The sequence below is a fragment of the Mus musculus genome, chromosome 3 (genome assembly GCF_000001635.26).
Source record: "Mus musculus strain C57BL/6J chromosome 3, GRCm38.p6 C57BL/6J".
NCBI lineage: Eukaryota > Metazoa > Chordata > Mammalia > Rodentia > Muridae > Mus > Mus musculus.
The window spans coordinates 127,707,545-127,726,529 of NC_000069.6; the positions used below are offsets into that span (position 1 = coordinate 127,707,545).

General features: G+C 43.6%; 1 protein-coding gene across 7 annotated transcripts in view; it reads right to left on the minus strand.

Annotated features, from left to right (window-relative positions):
- Positions 1 to 18,985, minus strand: part of Alpk1 (alpha-kinase 1) — a 113,830-nt gene that overhangs the window by 40,827 nt on the left and 54,018 nt on the right. For 6 of the 7 annotated variants that reach the window (XR_003954389.1, XR_003954388.1, XR_375582.3 and 3 more), the window contains exon 3: positions 16,831 to 16,985. The exons of the other annotated variant lie outside the window; for it this stretch is intronic. Coding sequence is in view for 3 of the 6 variants with exons in the window: in XM_006502101.4 (XP_006502164.1) it covers positions 16,831 to 16,985 (155 nt within the window). In the remaining 3 variants the exon portion in view is untranslated. The remainder of the gene's footprint in view (positions 1 to 16,830; positions 16,986 to 18,985) is intronic. 7 annotated transcript variants of the gene reach the window in all.

An 18,985-nucleotide genomic window follows, 5' to 3' on the forward strand; every position in this document is an offset into this window, starting at 1 on the left:
CAGACGACTGAAGGTCAAAGGAAGACCAAATGTGGCATGCTCCATGTTAGTCTACCTACTAAATGGGAACAATAGAAAAACAGACACATCTTAAGATTAATGCCCAGGGCCTGTCAACTGTCACGAGCTCTCCTTTTTACCAATGGAAAAATGCAGATTCACCGACAACAGTTGTGAGATCTACTGCATCTCAGGACCTAGAGAGAACACACTGGTTTGCCCCCATCCCCCCCCCCACCACTTCCTCTGCTCGAATCTTTGGTAGAGGTACCAAAGTTAAATCAAGATCAGATTAGTGATCTAAACAGTCCCATATCCCCTAAAGAAATAGAAACAATCATTAATAGTCTCCCAACCAAAAAAAAAAAAAAAAAGCCCAGGACCAGATGGGTTTAGTGCAGAGTTCTATCAGACCTTCAGACCTTCAAAGAAGACCTAATTCCAATACTCCTCAAACTATTCCACAAAATAGAAACAGAAGCTACGCTACCCAAGTCATTCTATGAAGCCACAATTACTCTGATACCTAAACCACACAAAGACCCAACAAAGAAAGAGAACTTCAGACCAATTTCCCTTATGAATATTGACCCAAAAATATTCAATAAAATTCTCGCAAGCTGAATCCAAGAACACATCAAAATGATCATCCATCATGATCAAGTAGGCTTCATCCCAGGACTGCAAGGATGGTTCAATATACGGAAATCCATCAACGTAATCCATTATATAAACAAACTAAAAGACCACATGAACATCTCATTAGATGCTGAGAAAGCACTCAACAAAGTCCAAGACCCCATCATGATAAAAGTCTTGGAAAGATCAGGAATTCAAGGCCCATACTTAAACATAATAAAAGCAATATACAGCAAACCAGTAGCCAATATCAAATTAAATGGTGAGAAACTGGAAGCAATCCCACTAAAATCAGGGACTAGACAAGGCTGCCCACTCTCTCCCTACCTATTCAACATAGTACTTGAAGTCCTAGCCAGAGCAATTACACAACAAAAGGAGATCAAAGGGATACAAATTGGAAAGGAAGAAGTCAAAATATCATTATTTGCAGATGATATGATAGTATATGTAAGTGACCCCAAAAATTCCACCAGAGAACTCCTAAACCTAATAAACAACTTCAGTGAAGTAGTTGGATATAAAAATAACTCAAACAAATCAGTGGCCTTTCTCTACACAAAGGAGAAACAGGTTGAGAAAAAAAATTAGGGAAACAACAACCTTCAAAATAGTCACAAACAATATAAAATACCTTGGTGTGACTCTAACTAGGGAAAAACAAAGTATCAAAATAGGCAACCCTGTTACCACCTGTGTCTTCTGGGAACCGCTGAGCCACCTGCTTGTTAGACTCTGGACTCTTGGCCTCTTGAATTCAGATATAAATTTTGGCCAGTTCAATAATCACATTGATGATTTATCTGGCACACTGATCTCACTTGCCCACAACCTCTTGGGTTTGATGATCTTGTTTTATGTCAGCCTGGGACTCTACACCAGGTCTTCACTATCAAAAAGGCTTCTGCATTCAATGCCTTGACTTTGCATCCTTAGAACCTTTTTTCTTCATATGTTACCCAGTACTAGTCTTTAGTTATAGTAACAAAATATACTGAAACAAACTTGCCATTTTGACAGTGAGGTGCCTAACGGCTGTAGAGAATGGGCCTTCTGGTCTGCTTTTCATGGTCTTTCAGTAGTGCCAAATTCAAGAGTCATCTCATTTCTTTCTCTTCCCTTCCTCACTTCCAAACTTTCTTTTTCCCATAGCTCCCATCTTCAACACTCTATTAAACACATTCTCTTAAGGTTGCCAATAAAGTCCAAGTCCGATGGACTCCTTCTGATCTTCACTTCATTCACACTCCTAGAGGTGGGTGGGTGTACTCGAGTGTGCGCATGGGCACACACACACTCACAAATAAATGGGAAAAGTGGAATTTAAATCTATAAATGCAACTAAGTTGTTCTACTATTGCATCTCTTCCTGGGTCGCTAACCTAGTTCCTCTAACTCCCATCATTTCCTTCTCTTTTCCAGCCTCCTTGCTTTGCCTCTACAACAAGCCAAGTGTGAGCTTTGAGCATTTGCACTGGCTGCTCCCCATCTGCGAGGCCGCTGCACTGGTTGTCAGCACAGCTCCAAACTCAAGCCTCAACTCCAGTCGCTCTTTCTAGAAAGGGTTCCCTAAAGTTTCTCTAAAAAACATCCACAGCACCCACTGTCCCATGACGCTGCTGTTTTGACCTTCATAGCCCTGACTGCTCTCCACTATTCAGTAATAGAGAATTAGTAATATCATTTATTACTATTATCAATTATGAGTAATATCATTTATAGCATATACCTCTTTCCTATCTTCCCACAGCTCCTAAATCTCATGGAATGTAACACTAGGCATTTTGGTTGTGCACGGCTGCGTTGTCAATGCTTGAAGAGAAGTTGTAAGGGCGATAGGTGACTTGGGCTCACAGCTCTCTGGTTGTTTTGCTGACTTGGTTATTTTCACATATGTATGGATGGCTAGCCAGCGACACCTCAGTTTTTAGATCACAATTTCTTTGTTATATGAGATGAAAGTAAAAAATATCGGTGGAACAAAAATGTGGGGAACAGAATGAAACTGAAATTAATAAAGAAAGAAGCATACAACAAGGAAGACAGAATATATTTGTTTTTCTAAGGGAGGCACCTATAAAAATAGGCTTTTGAGGGCTAGGGATATGGGTTCAGTGTGAGAGAGCTTGTCTAAGTACACAATAAAAAGAAAAATAAATAAATACAAAACAGCAGGGTCATACCCTGGCCTGGCTTCCGTTCTAGTTTCTATCAGAACAAAAAGAGAAAGCTGACCCTAAAAGCCCTGACTTTTAGCATTGGTTAGGAAGTTCCCAAAATGTGTATTTATTTTGTTCATGTGGAGCGTCTACGTTAGGGTTTCTAACTATGAGTATTCCTCCCGGTCCTCAGGAAAATTCTACTTAGAGATCTCGCCACTGGAAATGACCATATAGAAAGTAAGATCAAAGTCCATATCAGTTCACAAAAATGCTTTGCCAAGAACAGAACTGACTTGCGTAGGACCATAGTTAGCTTCTGTAATCAGCTTGACATATGAGGGAAGAGTTAGCTGCAGCTATAGACTTGCTTCATTCAGATGGGCCATTGGGCTTGATTGCTGATTAATATAGGAGGGCCCAGTCCACTATGGGTGGTACTGTCCCTAGGCATGGCGATGGCCTGGGACGTAGAAGAAAGCTAGCGGAGCAAGCCAGGGGGAGTAAGCTCCTCAGCCGCTTTCTTCCATGATCAGTGCTCCAGTTTCTGCCTTGATCTCCTGCCCTGGCTTCTCCCCAGAGCAGACTCTGAGGTATAAGACATCTAAATACTTTTCTCTCCAGGTTGATTTTAGTTAGGGTGTTTTAAATCACAGCAACATAGAGCAAAGCAGAGGTGAAAACTCAACCACGAGGAAGAGCCCCCTGTTACAGGCTACCCCATTACTATGGGCAAACAGCAGCGGCACCCAGGTATCTCCCTAGTGATGCTTGGTAGAAGACACCAGTGGTTCCTTCATTCTGCCACCAAGCATCAGATGACAGACACTGAAGATGCATTAGTAATGGAGAATGACATGGTGTCACCTTACTTAGAAGCCTTTAGAGGCTGACAATTTCTTCCTGTTGACTGGTATATAAAAAAACAAAAAACAAAACCAAACCATCAAATGGCTCTTCCGGTCCCAGGCGCTGTGGGAGCCGCGGGTTACCGTGCAGCCATGGCCAAGTCCAAGAACCACACCACACACAACCAGTCTCTCAAAGGGCATAAAAACGGCATCAAGAAACCCGGGTCACAAAGATATGGTGCATGCACATGGTAGCCAGACACACATGCAGACAAAACACCCATATATGTACAAATGAGAAAAGAAAAAAATTCTATCTCACTCCAAGCTTTGTCTGCTTGTCAACCAACTAGTGGTGATTCCATTCCTTGAATGTGGGGTGCTTGCTAGCCACTTGTTTAATTTTAAAAAACGAAACAAAACAACAACCCTGCAGAATGATGCTTCTGTTGTTGCTGTTTTCACAGGTGAAGGAAGTGGAACTCACAGTGTCCTCCAGGCTAACAACCGGCAGTGCCAGATTCAAGTGTTCATAGTCAAAAGTCCCAGGTCCACTCTACTGTCAAAAATTATCCAGACCAGCTTTGTCATTGTTACCTCAAATATGCGCAAGCACAGTGGTAGGTATATAACACAACAGAGCTGCTTATGCCTTCCCTTAGAGCTGCTTCTGTGGCTCTTCTTCCAGTGTTTATGGTGTTGCCAATTTATTCCTCTCTACAGCTGGATGGATTGAGCATAGCTGAGCATAGCTGGCTCTACCTATCTGTGGATGTAATTTTTCAATAGTGACAGCAATTAAAGTCAAACACACACTAAAATAAATTGTCCTGGCCACAGGTTCCAATTAGAGTGCTAATCAAGATTTTTGTAACTAAATATAGCCAACCACAATGTTGACATGAACAAAAAGATGCTTATGCCAGTAATGCAACCATAACAATTATTTTTAGATAGCGATTTAGTCTTTGTCTCAGCTTTCACTGTGTAGCTTACAGAAATCTACATAACAAAACAAACAAGGCATGCACGCAGTTAAATAAGTAAGCCGTACCTGAGAGGCAGGAGGATCACAAGTTTAAAAAGCCAGTGTGTGTACGATACAGGGCATTGTTTTCTCAAAATGTACGTATTATAAATATATCATATAATTGGAGTTTTTGTCATGGTGCTTATTCAAAACTTTTTACTGATGGTCTCGAGACACAGCAGTGCAAGCCTAGAATTCCATCATTTGTAGGTAACAAAGTGAGATTTCACCTTGAAACACAAAACAAACACCCCCCACACACACATACACATGCACAGGTACACACATGTACACACCCACATGCGTGCCTCACACACACACACACATACACGCACGCACACGCACACACACCTGGGGTATGGGATGGTAGGGAGAGAGAAATAAATTTTTACTCATAGGATGAGAAATAAAACGTACAGATAATTAATTCACCATGAATCCCTCAATGGGAACATGGAAATCCCTGTCGTGCTGTATAAACTTCCAAAAAAGGGAACATTTGTTTTCTTCTGTGTGTGGGCAAGCTTGCTCTATGAGCAGGCAGGTAACAGGGTATGGTGGGTGGGGATGCAGGGACAGGGCACCAAGGGAGCACTAGGATGCATTTCCTTCTTAAGTGCATTTGACATTTTGCTTGGAGCATCTTTGTAGCACATGAAGCCAAATGCCTCACCTCATCTGCAAAATGGACCTAAGAAGTCCCACTCAGGAGTTCTTAGGAAGTCAGGAAAATATGTCATAAAGACTGTCAGCTCAGTAGTACGAAATCCAGTGTTTGATATGTTGATACACAAAGGTGACATTTTAGTTTGCTTCAGCCTGCATAAACATGCCAGAACAATGGAGATGATATTATTGCTTAAACTCCTCATAAAAGCTCCTCACCACAGCGACTTTGAGAGGTAGCATCGCTTGGCTTGCCTTGAAGGGTGGGTGGACACACTCCCCGTACGATGTATTTTCAGAAGGTCGCCTCTTTGTGCGACACTGGACCTTGCTCATTTTCTGCTAGCACTTAGCACTGTGCTGCTCTGCCCACACGTCTGGGGCTGCATCAATCCTTCCAGGACTTGGCTCCGTTTCTGCCCTCATTAGAGGACATGAAATTCACACTGTAGGGTGAGCCCTCCTCATCAAAGGGATAACTTGCATGCCTGATTCTGTGACAACCAGAGTTCCGCTGGTAGAATATTAAAGACAAGCCACACCATTTTAATTTACCTTCCATTGAAACTTGAGAGCACTTTATTAAAAGCCCACCCCCCCCCCCCACTCCTTGGCAGAGTTTTAGAGTAGGCTTTAAATCCTCAGTGGATTTCGTCATACTCTTTCTTTTTATAAGTTCTGAAAATACATAGACTTTCAGACTGCTACTTCTCTTTCATGGTCCCATTTCCTTGGCAGCACCTTTTCACTTATTAAATAACATTTAGTTCTTCTCTGACTTCTTCTCACAGCAAGAACTAGCATATTCAGTAAAAAAAAAAATATTAAGGGTCAAAAATTTAAATTTATTACTATTATTAGTGTGTGTGTGTGTGTGTGTGTGTACATGGTAAGCATATACCACTGTGCATACGTAGAGAGAACACAATGACAAACACGTGCTACTGCACATACGTGGAGATCGAAGGGAAACTTATGGGAGTCTGAATCAAAAACTCAGGTCGTCAGGTTTGTCCCCCAAGAGTCTTTTTTTTATAGGATGAACCATCTCATTGGCCCAGAAATTAAAGTCTTAAATGCTGGCGGTTAGCTTTTATAAATTTCTTTTAAAATTAATTCTGTTCAAAAACCAGAAAGACAGAAGGCCTCATTACTATTAGCAGAGAGAACTGGAGTACAAAAAACAAACAAACAAACAAAAACAAAAAATAAAAAACCCCAAAAACCAAAAAACAAACAAAAAAAACCCCCAAAAACCTGTCCCAGGCTCAACAGCAGCTTTGTCTGTGTAGACAGAGAGCTTCCTGGAGCAGGTAGGAAGCCTGCTGCCTTGTCATGACAATGTGTCCACTTAATCTTTCTGTGTTTTACTTTCTTCAGTAACGAGAGAATCTCCAACTCACTTCTTTTCTTTTTAGAATTATTTATTTAATGTATATGAGTACACTGTAGCTGCCCTCAGACACACCAGAAGAGGGCATCAGATCCCATTACAGATGGTTGTGAGCCATCACGTGGTTGCTGGGAATTTTACTCAAGACCTCTGGAAGAGCAGTCAGTGCTCTTCACCACTGAGCCATCCATCTCTCCAGCCCCCGACCACTTTATTCATTCACAAGAGTGTGTGTGAGTCCCTGTGGATGCACAACGATCTCTGAAGGTACACAGGGGAGTGATGAGACTCAGCCTGTAGCAAGCCACCCACCATGTTAAGAAAAAAAAAATGCAGAAATCAAAATGCTGTGCTCAGATTTCTTATTTTATTTGGTGGCAAGAGGCATGGCCAGAGTCAGTTGGGGTCTTAGTGCCTCCATTGCTGGGATAACACACATTTCAGCATTTCCTGTAACTGCTAAATAAATGGGAGAAGTGTGCTTATATATGTTTGAGCCTACCTGGAGCTAAAGATACCAGATTAACAAGTCTCCATCCCCATCTCTCCCCCTTTTCTCTTTCCGTCTTTTACTAAAGGAAGAGATGCTTGCTGTGGAGAATCAAGGAAATATAAGTAACCAGGAGCCCCACCACGTAATGAAATATCCATCTGCATGTCTTTAGAAGATTTGTCTCATGTGTATTCCCAAACACAAACAAAAACTCCCCCCCCCCAAGTTCAATTTATAATACACACAGCAAATACGACTACCTTCTTCAGCTATTTAATCCTGTCAGGAAGCCTGTAAAGAAAGAATTTATTCAAATACTTTCCATTTCTGAGGAGAGATGTTGTTATTATACCCTGTCCTCTGCCCAGGCAATTGTGTGGAGGCTACACAAGACAACCTAATTTGTATGGCACAAACATGCATGCCAAATACCACTCCATATGGATATCATGTGTAATATACATTTCTTTTCATTCATTCATTCATTCATTCATTTGTTCACTCATTCATTTGTTCAATGCTTATATTCAAAGACTAGTGAGATGGCTCAGAGGTTAAAGGTGCCTGCTACCAAGCCTGAGAGTTCTACCTATAGATTCCACAGGATGGAAGAGGAGAACCAATGGCATTTATTGTGAAAATATCAGAGATATAAATGTCATGAAAACAAGGCATGACAAGCAGGGCCCCTGTTGTCGCGGAGCTGATTGTTAGTAGAAGAGAGAAATAACAATAAAAGAAGCTCCTCTAACAAATGTAAGCACACAGTGGCACTGTTATAGAATATGTGACCCGAGAGTATTCATATAGGCATGAAAGTGAGAGACAGCTTCCGTGACGAATAAATTCGAGGAGGATGACACACAAGGCACATACGGACGTGCATAGAAGGCAGAGAGTGTCGCGGGAATGGAGAGCAGCTGTGCCCGTGGAATAACCACTGTAGGAGTGTGGGATGGAAGGGGTCCCGTGGGCAGCCATGGCAGAGGTGAGGCCTGCATCTGGAGGGCCGCAGGCCGTGCTGTACTGCTGGGTGGTCCTAGGTAGACTGAGGTGGTACAACCAGGTGTTTTAGCCTGCACGTTGCTCTCTTCATGGGAAAGGATGTGGAGCTGGAGACATGAGGGACAACTGAGGAAGCAGTGGCGGCAGCCCTGTCAAGGTCTGAATGCAGCTTGGGCAGGGAGGTGCTAGAGTTGGAACGATCCCCTTGAATTATGTGTGTGAAGCCTGTGCTCAGTGCAGTAGTGTCTGAACATGGGGCCTAATGGGAAGTGACTGGGCCAAGAGGACTTGATCATCCCGTGACAATGGATTAGTTATAACGAGAGCGGATTTACCTTCTCATTTCCAACCTCTCTTACACTTTCACATGTGCTGAAAGGTGACAGCATGAAGACCCTGTCTAGATGCTTCGGCCTTGGATGTCCCAGCCTCTAGCCCATGAGACAAATAAGTCCCAGTTCTTTATGAAGTATCCAGTCTCAGAGAATCCACTGTATTACAGCAGCACAGAGCAGACTTAGATAATGACCGTGGTAGACGCGAACTCCTGAGATATTTATAAGCAAAAGCTACTGGCAGGCAAGAGAGTAGAAAATGACTGAAGTTTCCAGCGTGCTACTAAGTGGCTGGCAGTTCCGCTCAGTGCATTCTAGATGAGGACTCTATCTGGAAGCCGGGCAGAGAAGGCTTGTGAGTCTGAGTGTCTAGAAGAGGCCCAAGAAGTCAAAGAAACACACAGTTCTGTCTCCAGTGCCTTTTCACTAGGAAATCATGCCAAGATCTTTGTGCTTGAGGCTGGGAACCTATCATGGGGCTTGCCACCCACATGCAACTGGCTAGCACATGCTATGATGATGGCTATTCATGGTTGTCACCTTCACTACATCTGGAATTAACTAAAGCCCAAACATGGAGTGGCAAGCCTGTGAGGTCTTTTACTTAATTTGAAGAGGGAGGATCCACTTCAAGGCGGGAAGACACACCTTTCTTCTGGATCTTTGAGATGAAAAGGCATACCCTTAATCCATATCTTTTTGAGGTGGGAAAAAAACGCATCTCTGATGGGCCATGCTTTCTGCTGGAAGCTATGTAAGGACGTGGAAGAAGGAAGCTTTTGTTCTCTGCTTACTTGCTCTTGCCTTGCTAGCAAGCATTGGCATTCCTTCTAAGCTCCACCCAGCAGTTACCTGGCAACAGCCAAGTGGGCCTGGCTTGCTATAAAGAGGGCTATTTGGCCCCTTCTCACTCTCTTCTCTCTCTGTCCCTTTCCTCTCTCACTCTCCTCTCTCCCTGACCCCTTTCTCCCTCTCTACACTTCCCCTCCTCCTCCACTTCCTCCTCCTCTTTCTTTCTCTCTTCTCTCTTCTCTCTTCTCTCTCTCTCTCTCTCTCTCTCTCTCTCTCTCTCTCTCTCTCTCTCTCTCCTCCCATCTCAACTCCCCTTCCCATGCCCTAAATAAACTCTATTCTATACTAAACCCCTTGTATGGCTGGTACCTCAGAGGGAAGGAATGCATTAGCTTGGCCCCACTGAGGCACCCCCACAACTCACCATACTGTGAGTACTCTACCAAACATAGCCTGGCTTCTTTTTATAAAACACAACAGCAAGCCCATTCCTTTAATGGTACTAGAGCCCATTTCTTCCAGATTCCAGCATACACTGAAGACCAGCTGAACCATCCAGCCTCAAGCACTGAACATCTACTGGATTCTTCTGTTCATAGGCAGTCACTGTTAGACTAGTTGGACCACAGCCTATAAGTCATTCTAATAATAAATACCATAAATACCACACACACAGACACGTTTAGATTTCTGTTACTCTACTGAACCTTGACTACTAGTACAGATATTGTCTATTCTTCTGTGCACGTTATTTTGTTTTGTTGAAATTTTGAAGATTTGAGGGTTAGACCCAGGGCCTTCTGCATCCTAGGCAAGTAGCCTACCACCCAGCTATAAAGCCCAGCCAGCATGAACCCCACATCTAACTCTACTTCTGAGATGTGTGCCCTCCTGATCAGACCTATCAATATTTAACATTTGCTGAAATCCTGGACACATCACTTGACTGGAGCAGGTTCAAGTGGAGTCTACCCTTTCATTTTCAGATCCTGGAGATGAGCGGGAGGGTCTGCTTCAGGGAAGGAGTGTGGCGTGGGAGGCTCTGGGTACTGGCTACTTTCAGCCTCTGGTACCTCAGCATCTCAAAGGGCAGCCTGGGTCTGCAATAGGCCATGAATGGAAAGAGTAGAGATATTCATATGGTGAGAACAAGTCATAGTCTTGGCTGTGTTATAAAATTTCTGAGTGTTCATTTTCTTAACTATAAAAAAGATTAATGACACTCAGGTGACAATTAGAAGACTAACTATTGCTCCATTTACAGATTAGGTATTTGGTAAGAGGCAGTGACCATCTTAACCTGCATGCTTCGGGCAAGGGCATCAGGACCTTGGAACTGCAGTTCCAGATAGGTGCGAGTGTGGCCATGTGAGTGCCCAGAGTTCCCGGGTCCTTCAGAAGAGCAGCCAGCGCTCTTAACCGCTGAACCATCTCTCCAGCCCCATGCTGTCACCTTTCAATGTTTGATACCAAGTGTTCAGCATGTGGTGACACTCTGAGATTTGGTAGAGAAGGTGGTGAAGTTGTAGTTTATTGCCATGTATCCCCCTGTCCAAATGAAAAAGGTTTGCATCGATAAAGCCCAAACCACATAGTTGAAGTTGGAAAGCTAGTTTGGGAAAAATCATTGCTGAATGGACAATAATCTGTCACCCTGTAATAGGAAAGCTGGCGACAGGAACAAACGAGTTAGTTAGTTTTAAGAATATCTTTTAACCATGAGTGCATTTATGGGTGAGGCTCTCTTGTTCCCACCGGTGGTCTCTAGCCCTTTAAGCCGCTGTCTGTGCCTTACATTGTCTTACCCACCTCATTTCTAAATATCCCACTCCGTCCTCCTTGGCTCCAGTTGGTTATAACAGAGATTTTTTTTTACACATATTTGTGTGTGTGTGTGTGTGTGTGTGTGTGTGTGTGTGTGTGTGTGTGTGTAGGGTTTTCAGCCACATTAGGTACATGGAGCTCTGCTAGGTTCTAGGAAAGGAACTCAAGACTCAAGGTACAGTGACAAGAACCTTGACCCCGTGCCATCTTGCCTAACCCACAGCTGACATTTTACAAGTATTTCCCTATGGTCTCGAGATGACCAACTCAGATTTATTCATCTCTGTGCTTTAGCTCTTGTTCCTTCAGTATCTCAAGCAGTTAAAAATTACAGATCACAAGTTAAAGGCACTAAGGTTACCTAAAGAACATCAAGGATATCTTAGAAAAATATTCTGAATGTTAAATGTATTATCCAGAGGGTTTTAAAATTATTATTCAAATTAAACATTAGGAAAAAAAAATCAAACTCCCCCCCACCCCCCCAGAGGAGAAGTCTTTTGAATCACTCCTACACAGCATAAATCTTCCAAATTTTTTTTCTGCAGCAAAATACTATAGACTACCCATACTGGAGCACAAAAATAAATAGGGGAAAAAAAGAATCTACCCTTAGCCTGCTTTATCTTCTCCGACTGTAATTTTGTGTCAAACCATGAGCTTCAAGCCTACCTCCTGCATGGGGAGCCACACTAAAGACAGGCATGACTAAGGGCAGGTCCCCTCTCTCCGAGACAAGTGGGTTTTTCCTGTCTAGTACCACCAACAGGACTCCCAACTCAAGGCAGGGAACTTCCAAGTCAGGGTGGAGCAATCAACTCTGCTCCCAACGGCCATAGACATGCAAAATCCAGCTCTCTCCCTGTCCTTTTAAAAAAAAAATGCTTGATTTCCAGATTCCTCTTTGATTAAGTAGCAATTGTTACTTTTAGGAAAATGAAGGCTACTGGTAACATACCCACAAAGAGGCATCTACACAGCAGCTGGGACCCATTTTCCTCCTGTGCTTCAGGAGGGAAGGCAAGCTTTCCTAGTCCGCGCTGTGACCAGAGCAGAGCTCCACAGAAGCCAGAGCCAAATGCCTTCACTGGGTTTTGAAAACCCCATCAAAGGTTTCCCTGAATGATATCTATAAGGGCCGTACTGTTCTCTTTCAGAAACTGCACTGGCCTGCTCGGGCACTTGAAAAAGAGTTGCTCTCGCTTTTCATCTTCTCCTCTTGGATTGTAAACATTGTTGTGAGTGAAAAGAGCTGAAGGAGTGCTGACTTTCCCTTGAAATTTCATTTTTAAATAAGAGGGAGAGAAAATCCTTTTTCTGACTGATACTAATAATACAGGTCAAAGTGTCAGGCAATATACAATTAAATGGAAGACAAAAAGGGCTCCCCCTCTCTTTCCCACAGCACAACGGCGCTGGGATATAAATTACCAATGAAGATGAAATAATGCTTCAAAGCCCACAGGGCAGGGCAGCGCGGTGTTTACAAAGTGTTTGCCATGGCACGATCAGACATTAAAGATGACGGTAACCCATGGACTTGGGGGTGGCACTCAATAGACCAAAGTTAGCATGAGGTAGGGTTTTAGGTCCCTGTAGCCTGTGACCCCATGATATCCTTTGTTTTACAAGGGCAGCTGCAGTTATCAACAGATGTTTCAGCTATAAATAATTGGTATCATCTCAGAAAAGACCCACCTACCTGGAGAGAGGGTATAATACCCAAACCCCTGCCCGGCTATTACAGCCACATTCATCTCCCATCTCTCCAGGTTTCTCAGAGAGCTTCCTGCAGGTGTTTCTTCTGGGAGAGCGCTGACAGTCTCTCAAGTGAGCGAGCTTTGTGTGGACTGCAAAGGAGGCTGGCCCCTGTCATAAATTTCTGTCGGTGGCCACACACCAAAGGGGAAAGGATTGGAGACTGGAGGAGGGGGGGAGGGAGGAGAAAGGAAAGAAAGGGTGAGGAGGGAGGGGCGGGTTGGCGGTGTCCAGAGAGCAGAGAACAAGATACACAAAATATTGTTGATGACGTGGGGGTGTAGCCAGCACCGAGCTAAAGGATCCTCAGTTTTACCAGCTCAGAAATGGCAGAAGAGCTGTCTGTCTGTGGCTTCTTTTTTTTTTTTTTTTTTCCTCCAGCAGTTTATATTTCACTTGGCTCTCACTTGGTTGTGGGATAAACGGAAACACAAAATGTTTATACACTCTAAGCAAAATGCCTCGTTTGGAGACTGGAGAGGAAGATTGATAATATTATATAGGAAATGTAAGAAGAAATAATAGTGGAAAAAGGCAGAGTGAGATGTTTAACTATGTTTCCTGTGAGAGCAGAGTCTGAAGGTTCAATGGTTGTTATTAAAATTGGAGCACTCATCTCCTTCGAACTTCGACCCTGACATGGTTAGCATGCTGGACCCAAACAAGCCACAGGGTTTGCTGGAGCCACTCCTAGCAAGCTGCAGTCTCAAAAGCAGAAAGCAATAGCGAGCACAGTCCATGGAGAGCTATGGTTCTCTCTATGTAGAAACAGAGTAGTTGAGCAATTGGGCACTTGGGGTCTGGCACACCAGGAAAGCATTCTAAACCTCTGAGGAGGTGTGGTGGCTTCATTTATAGCTTGCTGGGGAAGCTAAGGGAAAAAAACAAAAAAAACAAAACGATGCTCAGAGTCCAGAAAGCCCCCAGGTTAAATGCATTAGGGTCTAGAGGTGGCCCCGTGGGCTGATTCTTACGACTGCCACAGAGTGACCTTGTGAAGGGAGCAAACTCCTATTCTTGCTGCCTCTCTTTCCACAGCTAGGAATCGGTATAACGTATAGAGTTCTATGGATTACAGAGTACAGCAGGAGGAAGAATATGTGTACTCTTGAAATGGTTTGGACAACCCCTGAACAGTTTTCTTCCTAACTCACCGTGGCAAATCCGAATCCAGAGACTGGACCCTTAATCCCCGCAGCTTCTGCTTTCCCCTGATGCCACCATCTCCTTTGGATCTAGGGAGGGAAACTGCATCCTGCTCCCTGATCCAGTAAGAGTTTGATTGGGGGTCAAGAATTTGAATCTCCAAATCCCCACATGGTGCATGCTGTGTGTGTGTTTGTGCATGGGGTCTCACTGTAAGAACCTGTGCTTTAGGCATGTATTAGCTGCATGATTCTAACACAGTCCTGTGCCTTGTAGAGGGATGTATTATTAGCCAGTGAATGACAATGACAGCCCTGACATTTCCGGTGTTTGCCTGAGATGTTCTTGGGTATATCAAGGCCACTTAACTTCCACAGGCAAACACAATGTCTGTTGACATCCTATGCACAGAGAAATGTATAAGAAGTCAACAAAACTACAAATACATTTCTTCAGCTACACCGACCACTTCAGGTGTCAAGACCCCTGTGTGGCTAGTGGCTGCCATATTGGAAAGCTCAAATGCTGAATGCTCCCATGGCTGCCAAGAGTTCTGTAGACAGCTCATAGTCATTGCCCTCACGATTAACAGCCTTGGCTTTCTGATGCTTCACCGTCGACTTGCTGGTAGAAGACCAAAGCAAAACAGAGGAGTCCCCTGACCAAGAAGATGCTCACGGTAATACTCACTACAGGGCTATTATGATCAGCAAGATCTTTTTTTTTTTTTAACTTTTTTTTTTTTAAGATTTATTTATTTATTTATTATATGTAAGTAAACTGTAGCTGTCTTCAGATGCACCAGAAGAGGGCATCAGATCTCATTACGGGTGGTTGTGAGCCACCATGTGGTTGCTGGGATTTGAACTTCGGACCTTCAGAAGAGCAGTCGGGTGCTCTTACCCACTGAGCCATCTCACCAGCCCGATCAGCAAGATCTTATGCCTATGTAAATTCCACAATAAGCAAATTATTAGTTATTATTTCATTCTACTTTTACCCTGATAGCCACCACACTTTTGGTTTGATGGCACACGCCTTTAATCTCCATCGTGGGAAAATGAAGAAAGAGGATCTAGAGTTCAGGGCCAGCCTGGGCTACCAAACAAACAAAACCCAGAGGTCAGCACTTAGTTCTTTACAAGGATTTGATTTCCTCTGCCAATAATCTCCAGTCTATTTAACCTACGTTACCCTTTCTAGGAATTCCCTAAGATGCTCTTGTGTGCTCATATATTAAAGGAATCTTGATGAGAGTTTTTCCTTCAACAAGAGAAAAACTATCTATTCATTCATTGGGAATAATCCCGAAACATAAAGCCATGTAAGCAAAGTGAAAATTCTGGGCTCTTGTCATTGCTTTTATACCCAATCTCCATACAAATAGATCTTGTATGTGATATATATAAAAAAATACATTTGAGTTAGTAAATTTCCTTGATGGTCATCTGAGAAATTAAAGGTAAAAAAAAATAATGTTACCACGAGGCTCCAGAGATGGCTTGGTGGCTAAGAGTGCTCACTGCTCTCACAGGGGACCTGGGTTTTGTTACCAACACCCATATGGTGTCTCACAATCATCTTAACTTCAGTTCCAGGGGATTAAACACTCTTCTGGCCTCCACAAGCACTAGGCATGCAAGTGGCACTACTACATATATGCAAGCAAACATCCATACACGTAAAAGAAAAAGAAATGAACCCTTTTTAAAAAGTAATGCTCCCACAAAAGAAAATGGTACTCCCCTAGAACACAGGCCTGGGTCTCCAGCCTGACCTGGCTTCTTACGCTGTTCTTACAAAATGTAAAATTTTTATAGGTTTTTGAAAATGAACGCATGGATTAGACTTTGAGCCTATGTTCACCTCCCCATTCCTCTCCACGACTCTTCCCAGATGTCCCAACTTCACGCTTCCTTTCTTCTTTAATAATCCCTATGCTCTCCTTGATGACCCTTCCCATGCACGGGGGAGGTATCAGTTTGGCTCAGTGGTTCTCAGCCTTCCTAATGCTGAGACCCTTAATACAGTTTCTCAGGTTGTGGTGACCCCCCCCCCCAAATAAAATTATTTCATTGCTACTTCATACCTATAATTGTGCTACTGTTATGAATTGTAATGTAAATATCTGATATGCAGGATAACTGCATGTAGCCCCCAAGGTGGTCGAGACACACAGGGTGAGAACCACCGGTTTAGTTGGTTTCTTTCTATTCTGTAGGTGAAAAATAAGCACATCTGTGACCTTGACTTGATGTTTCTAGAACAGACTTAGTCATGAGATGCTAAGAGAGTGAACAGGTAGGCAGGATGAACATGACATGGGTCAATAGGTTAGAAATCAAGATGAGACGGGCGAAGCCTATTATTATTGTTGTTGTTGTTGTTGTTGTTATTTATCCAACATCTAGAAAGTGTTGTTTCAAAATAAAAACGTCTTGAGGCACAGTAGAAGCAAATCAAGTCAGGCTCACTAAGAAGATGGGACTACTTCAAGGTGACAGGTTTCGTTCCGTACCCTCCACCCACTCTTCATCATTCATGTTAGGTTCATCTCTCTAACACAGGAAAATGACACTTTCTAGATAGCCGTCTCCCCCACATTAGTCAATCCGGCAGAGCTGACCATAAGAGCAGGGGCTATCTTGTACTTCAGAGAAATTTAATCTGTGAGACCACTTAGACTCTAAATGCCTCTCTTGGGGATGTCAGAGGGACAGGTGGTAGGATTCTCCCTACCAGTAACTGCTGCAGCCCGGCGCCAATCACATCTTGCAGGTTTGTTTTGTCCTCTGGGCTCATGGCTTGTTTGTATTGCCACTTTTCAGGCACGAAGGGCCACTTCATTTCCTCTGCCTCCTGGATCAGGGTCCTTAACTCGCTGGGGAGTGAAGCTGAAAAGGTCAGAGTTCAGTTAAGGGAATGGCAGTCAAAGAAAAGGCTGTTGAGCTCCCCATGTTATGATGAAGCACCTCAGTAGCTAAAACACTTTTCCTATCTGTCCCTGGCTGGCCCAAGCTGTTGGGAGCTGCCTTGAAGAATAATAGCAGGCAGCTATCTGTCAGGGGTGGCCTGAGCCTACTCTGCCCTACAGGTAAATTGGGGTAGTCAGGCATTAAGAAAGGTTTTTCACAGGAAGTAAAGCACTTTAGTGACTGTCTCTGCATGAGGAATCAGAGAAAGGCACCGAGGAAATATTCTTTTCCCTGTAAAGTGAGAACCGGGCTCAAGTGGAAGAGAGCATTTGGAGCTTGTGGCACCCGAGAAGGCAATCAATTTGTTCAGCCTTGTTTTGCTTCTCTGAAACCTAGACCCATCTCACCCTTTCACTACTGAGGATGCTTCAATACAGACAAAAAGCACAATCCCACAAATGGGAATTTTAGTGATGCCAGTTCACTGTGAAATGGTCCCATTTCATATTAGCGACTGTGTTAAATCTCTGTGTGCGCCAATCTTAAATATTTGGGTTGACAGTCTCCTGTTCAAACGTCAGAAACACAAAAGAGACCTGGAAACTGGAAGTGTTTCCTCTAGTTTTGACAACCAAACCCCGGCAGCATTGAGTAGGACTTCTTATCTTACTCGACACTCAAACTTTCACAGCAAGAAGTTCTATACTTATACACAGGAGTCCCACCATCTGCTTTTACTAAGATCGTAGTATGTGGTACACGCCCCAAACAATCTCAGTTCTGAACAAAGTTATTCATAGACTCTCTCTCTCTCTCTCTCTCTCTCTCTCTCTCTCTCTCTCTCTCTCTCTCTCTCTCTCTTTCTCTCTCTGTCTCTGTCTCTGTCTCTGTCTCTCAGAAAACACATTCTGAAGTGAATTCATCAGTGTAAGGACCAGCATTGGCTCAGGATGCCCAAGACCAAGTTCTCAGCACAAAGGAGATTTATTTGCTCCAGAGGGCAGGGAATAAGAGACAAAGAGAGAAGACAGGGGACAAGGGAGAAGGAGGAAGGGAACAAGGGAGAGGGGACAGGCATATCTCTGTCCTATACAGCAACAAAGGACAGCCTCTGTACAGAGAGGAGACAGACACACAAGCACATAAGGAAATGGTAGCTTATCAAAGCAAAGGGGGGTAAACTCTGCATCGGGTCAGGTGTTTAATTCTAATTGGACACATTAATTAGGTGAGCCAAAGGAGGTTTTGATGGCTGGACTTTAAAACTTTAGGTGAACCCTGGTAGTCAGCCCGAGGAGGAGAAATTGGCCAGATAAGGGATTATAAGGCCAGATAAGACTTTCGGGGTTAGCATCAGGAATGTAATCTAATGGTTTTAGCAAGGCAGAAGAAATCGGTGAGAAGGGCTGGGCCTGCCAGAGCCATGTTTGTGAGCTGGCTAGAACCCCTCCAGCCAGCACGGCTCTAACCCCATCTCCTTCCATGTTCTCCCTGGATGCATGGGACCGCCACACACCGTGTCACCCAGATCTGAAGTCTACCCTTCTAGCTGTTTGCTTTACCTCCCTGAATCGACTTAACTGTCGAATCCCATAGATCCTAAAACTCATCTTCTCTTCCTTTTGAGAGTCCCAGCTCACCCTCGCAAGCTTCTTTTATAGCTGAGCCCCTCTCCCCCCCCTCTAACAAAATAGACCAGACCAGGACAATATTTTTTTAATAACTTTTTTTAGTTTTTTTTTTAAGTTTTTCACATTCTGTTCTGTTTTGTAATTGCTCCACCCTCGAAGCCTGATGACCAAACTCAGGCCCACTGCCTTTGGCATTCAAAACAGACATTTCTACCTCACTCCTGTTAGTCTGTCATCACCTTCCAGTGGATTGAAATACCTCTTCCAAAGTACTTCCAAACCCACAGGCGCATGTTCCCTTTAGGCTGCATCCCAATGTTCTGTAATCACATCTCCTTGCCTTCCTAG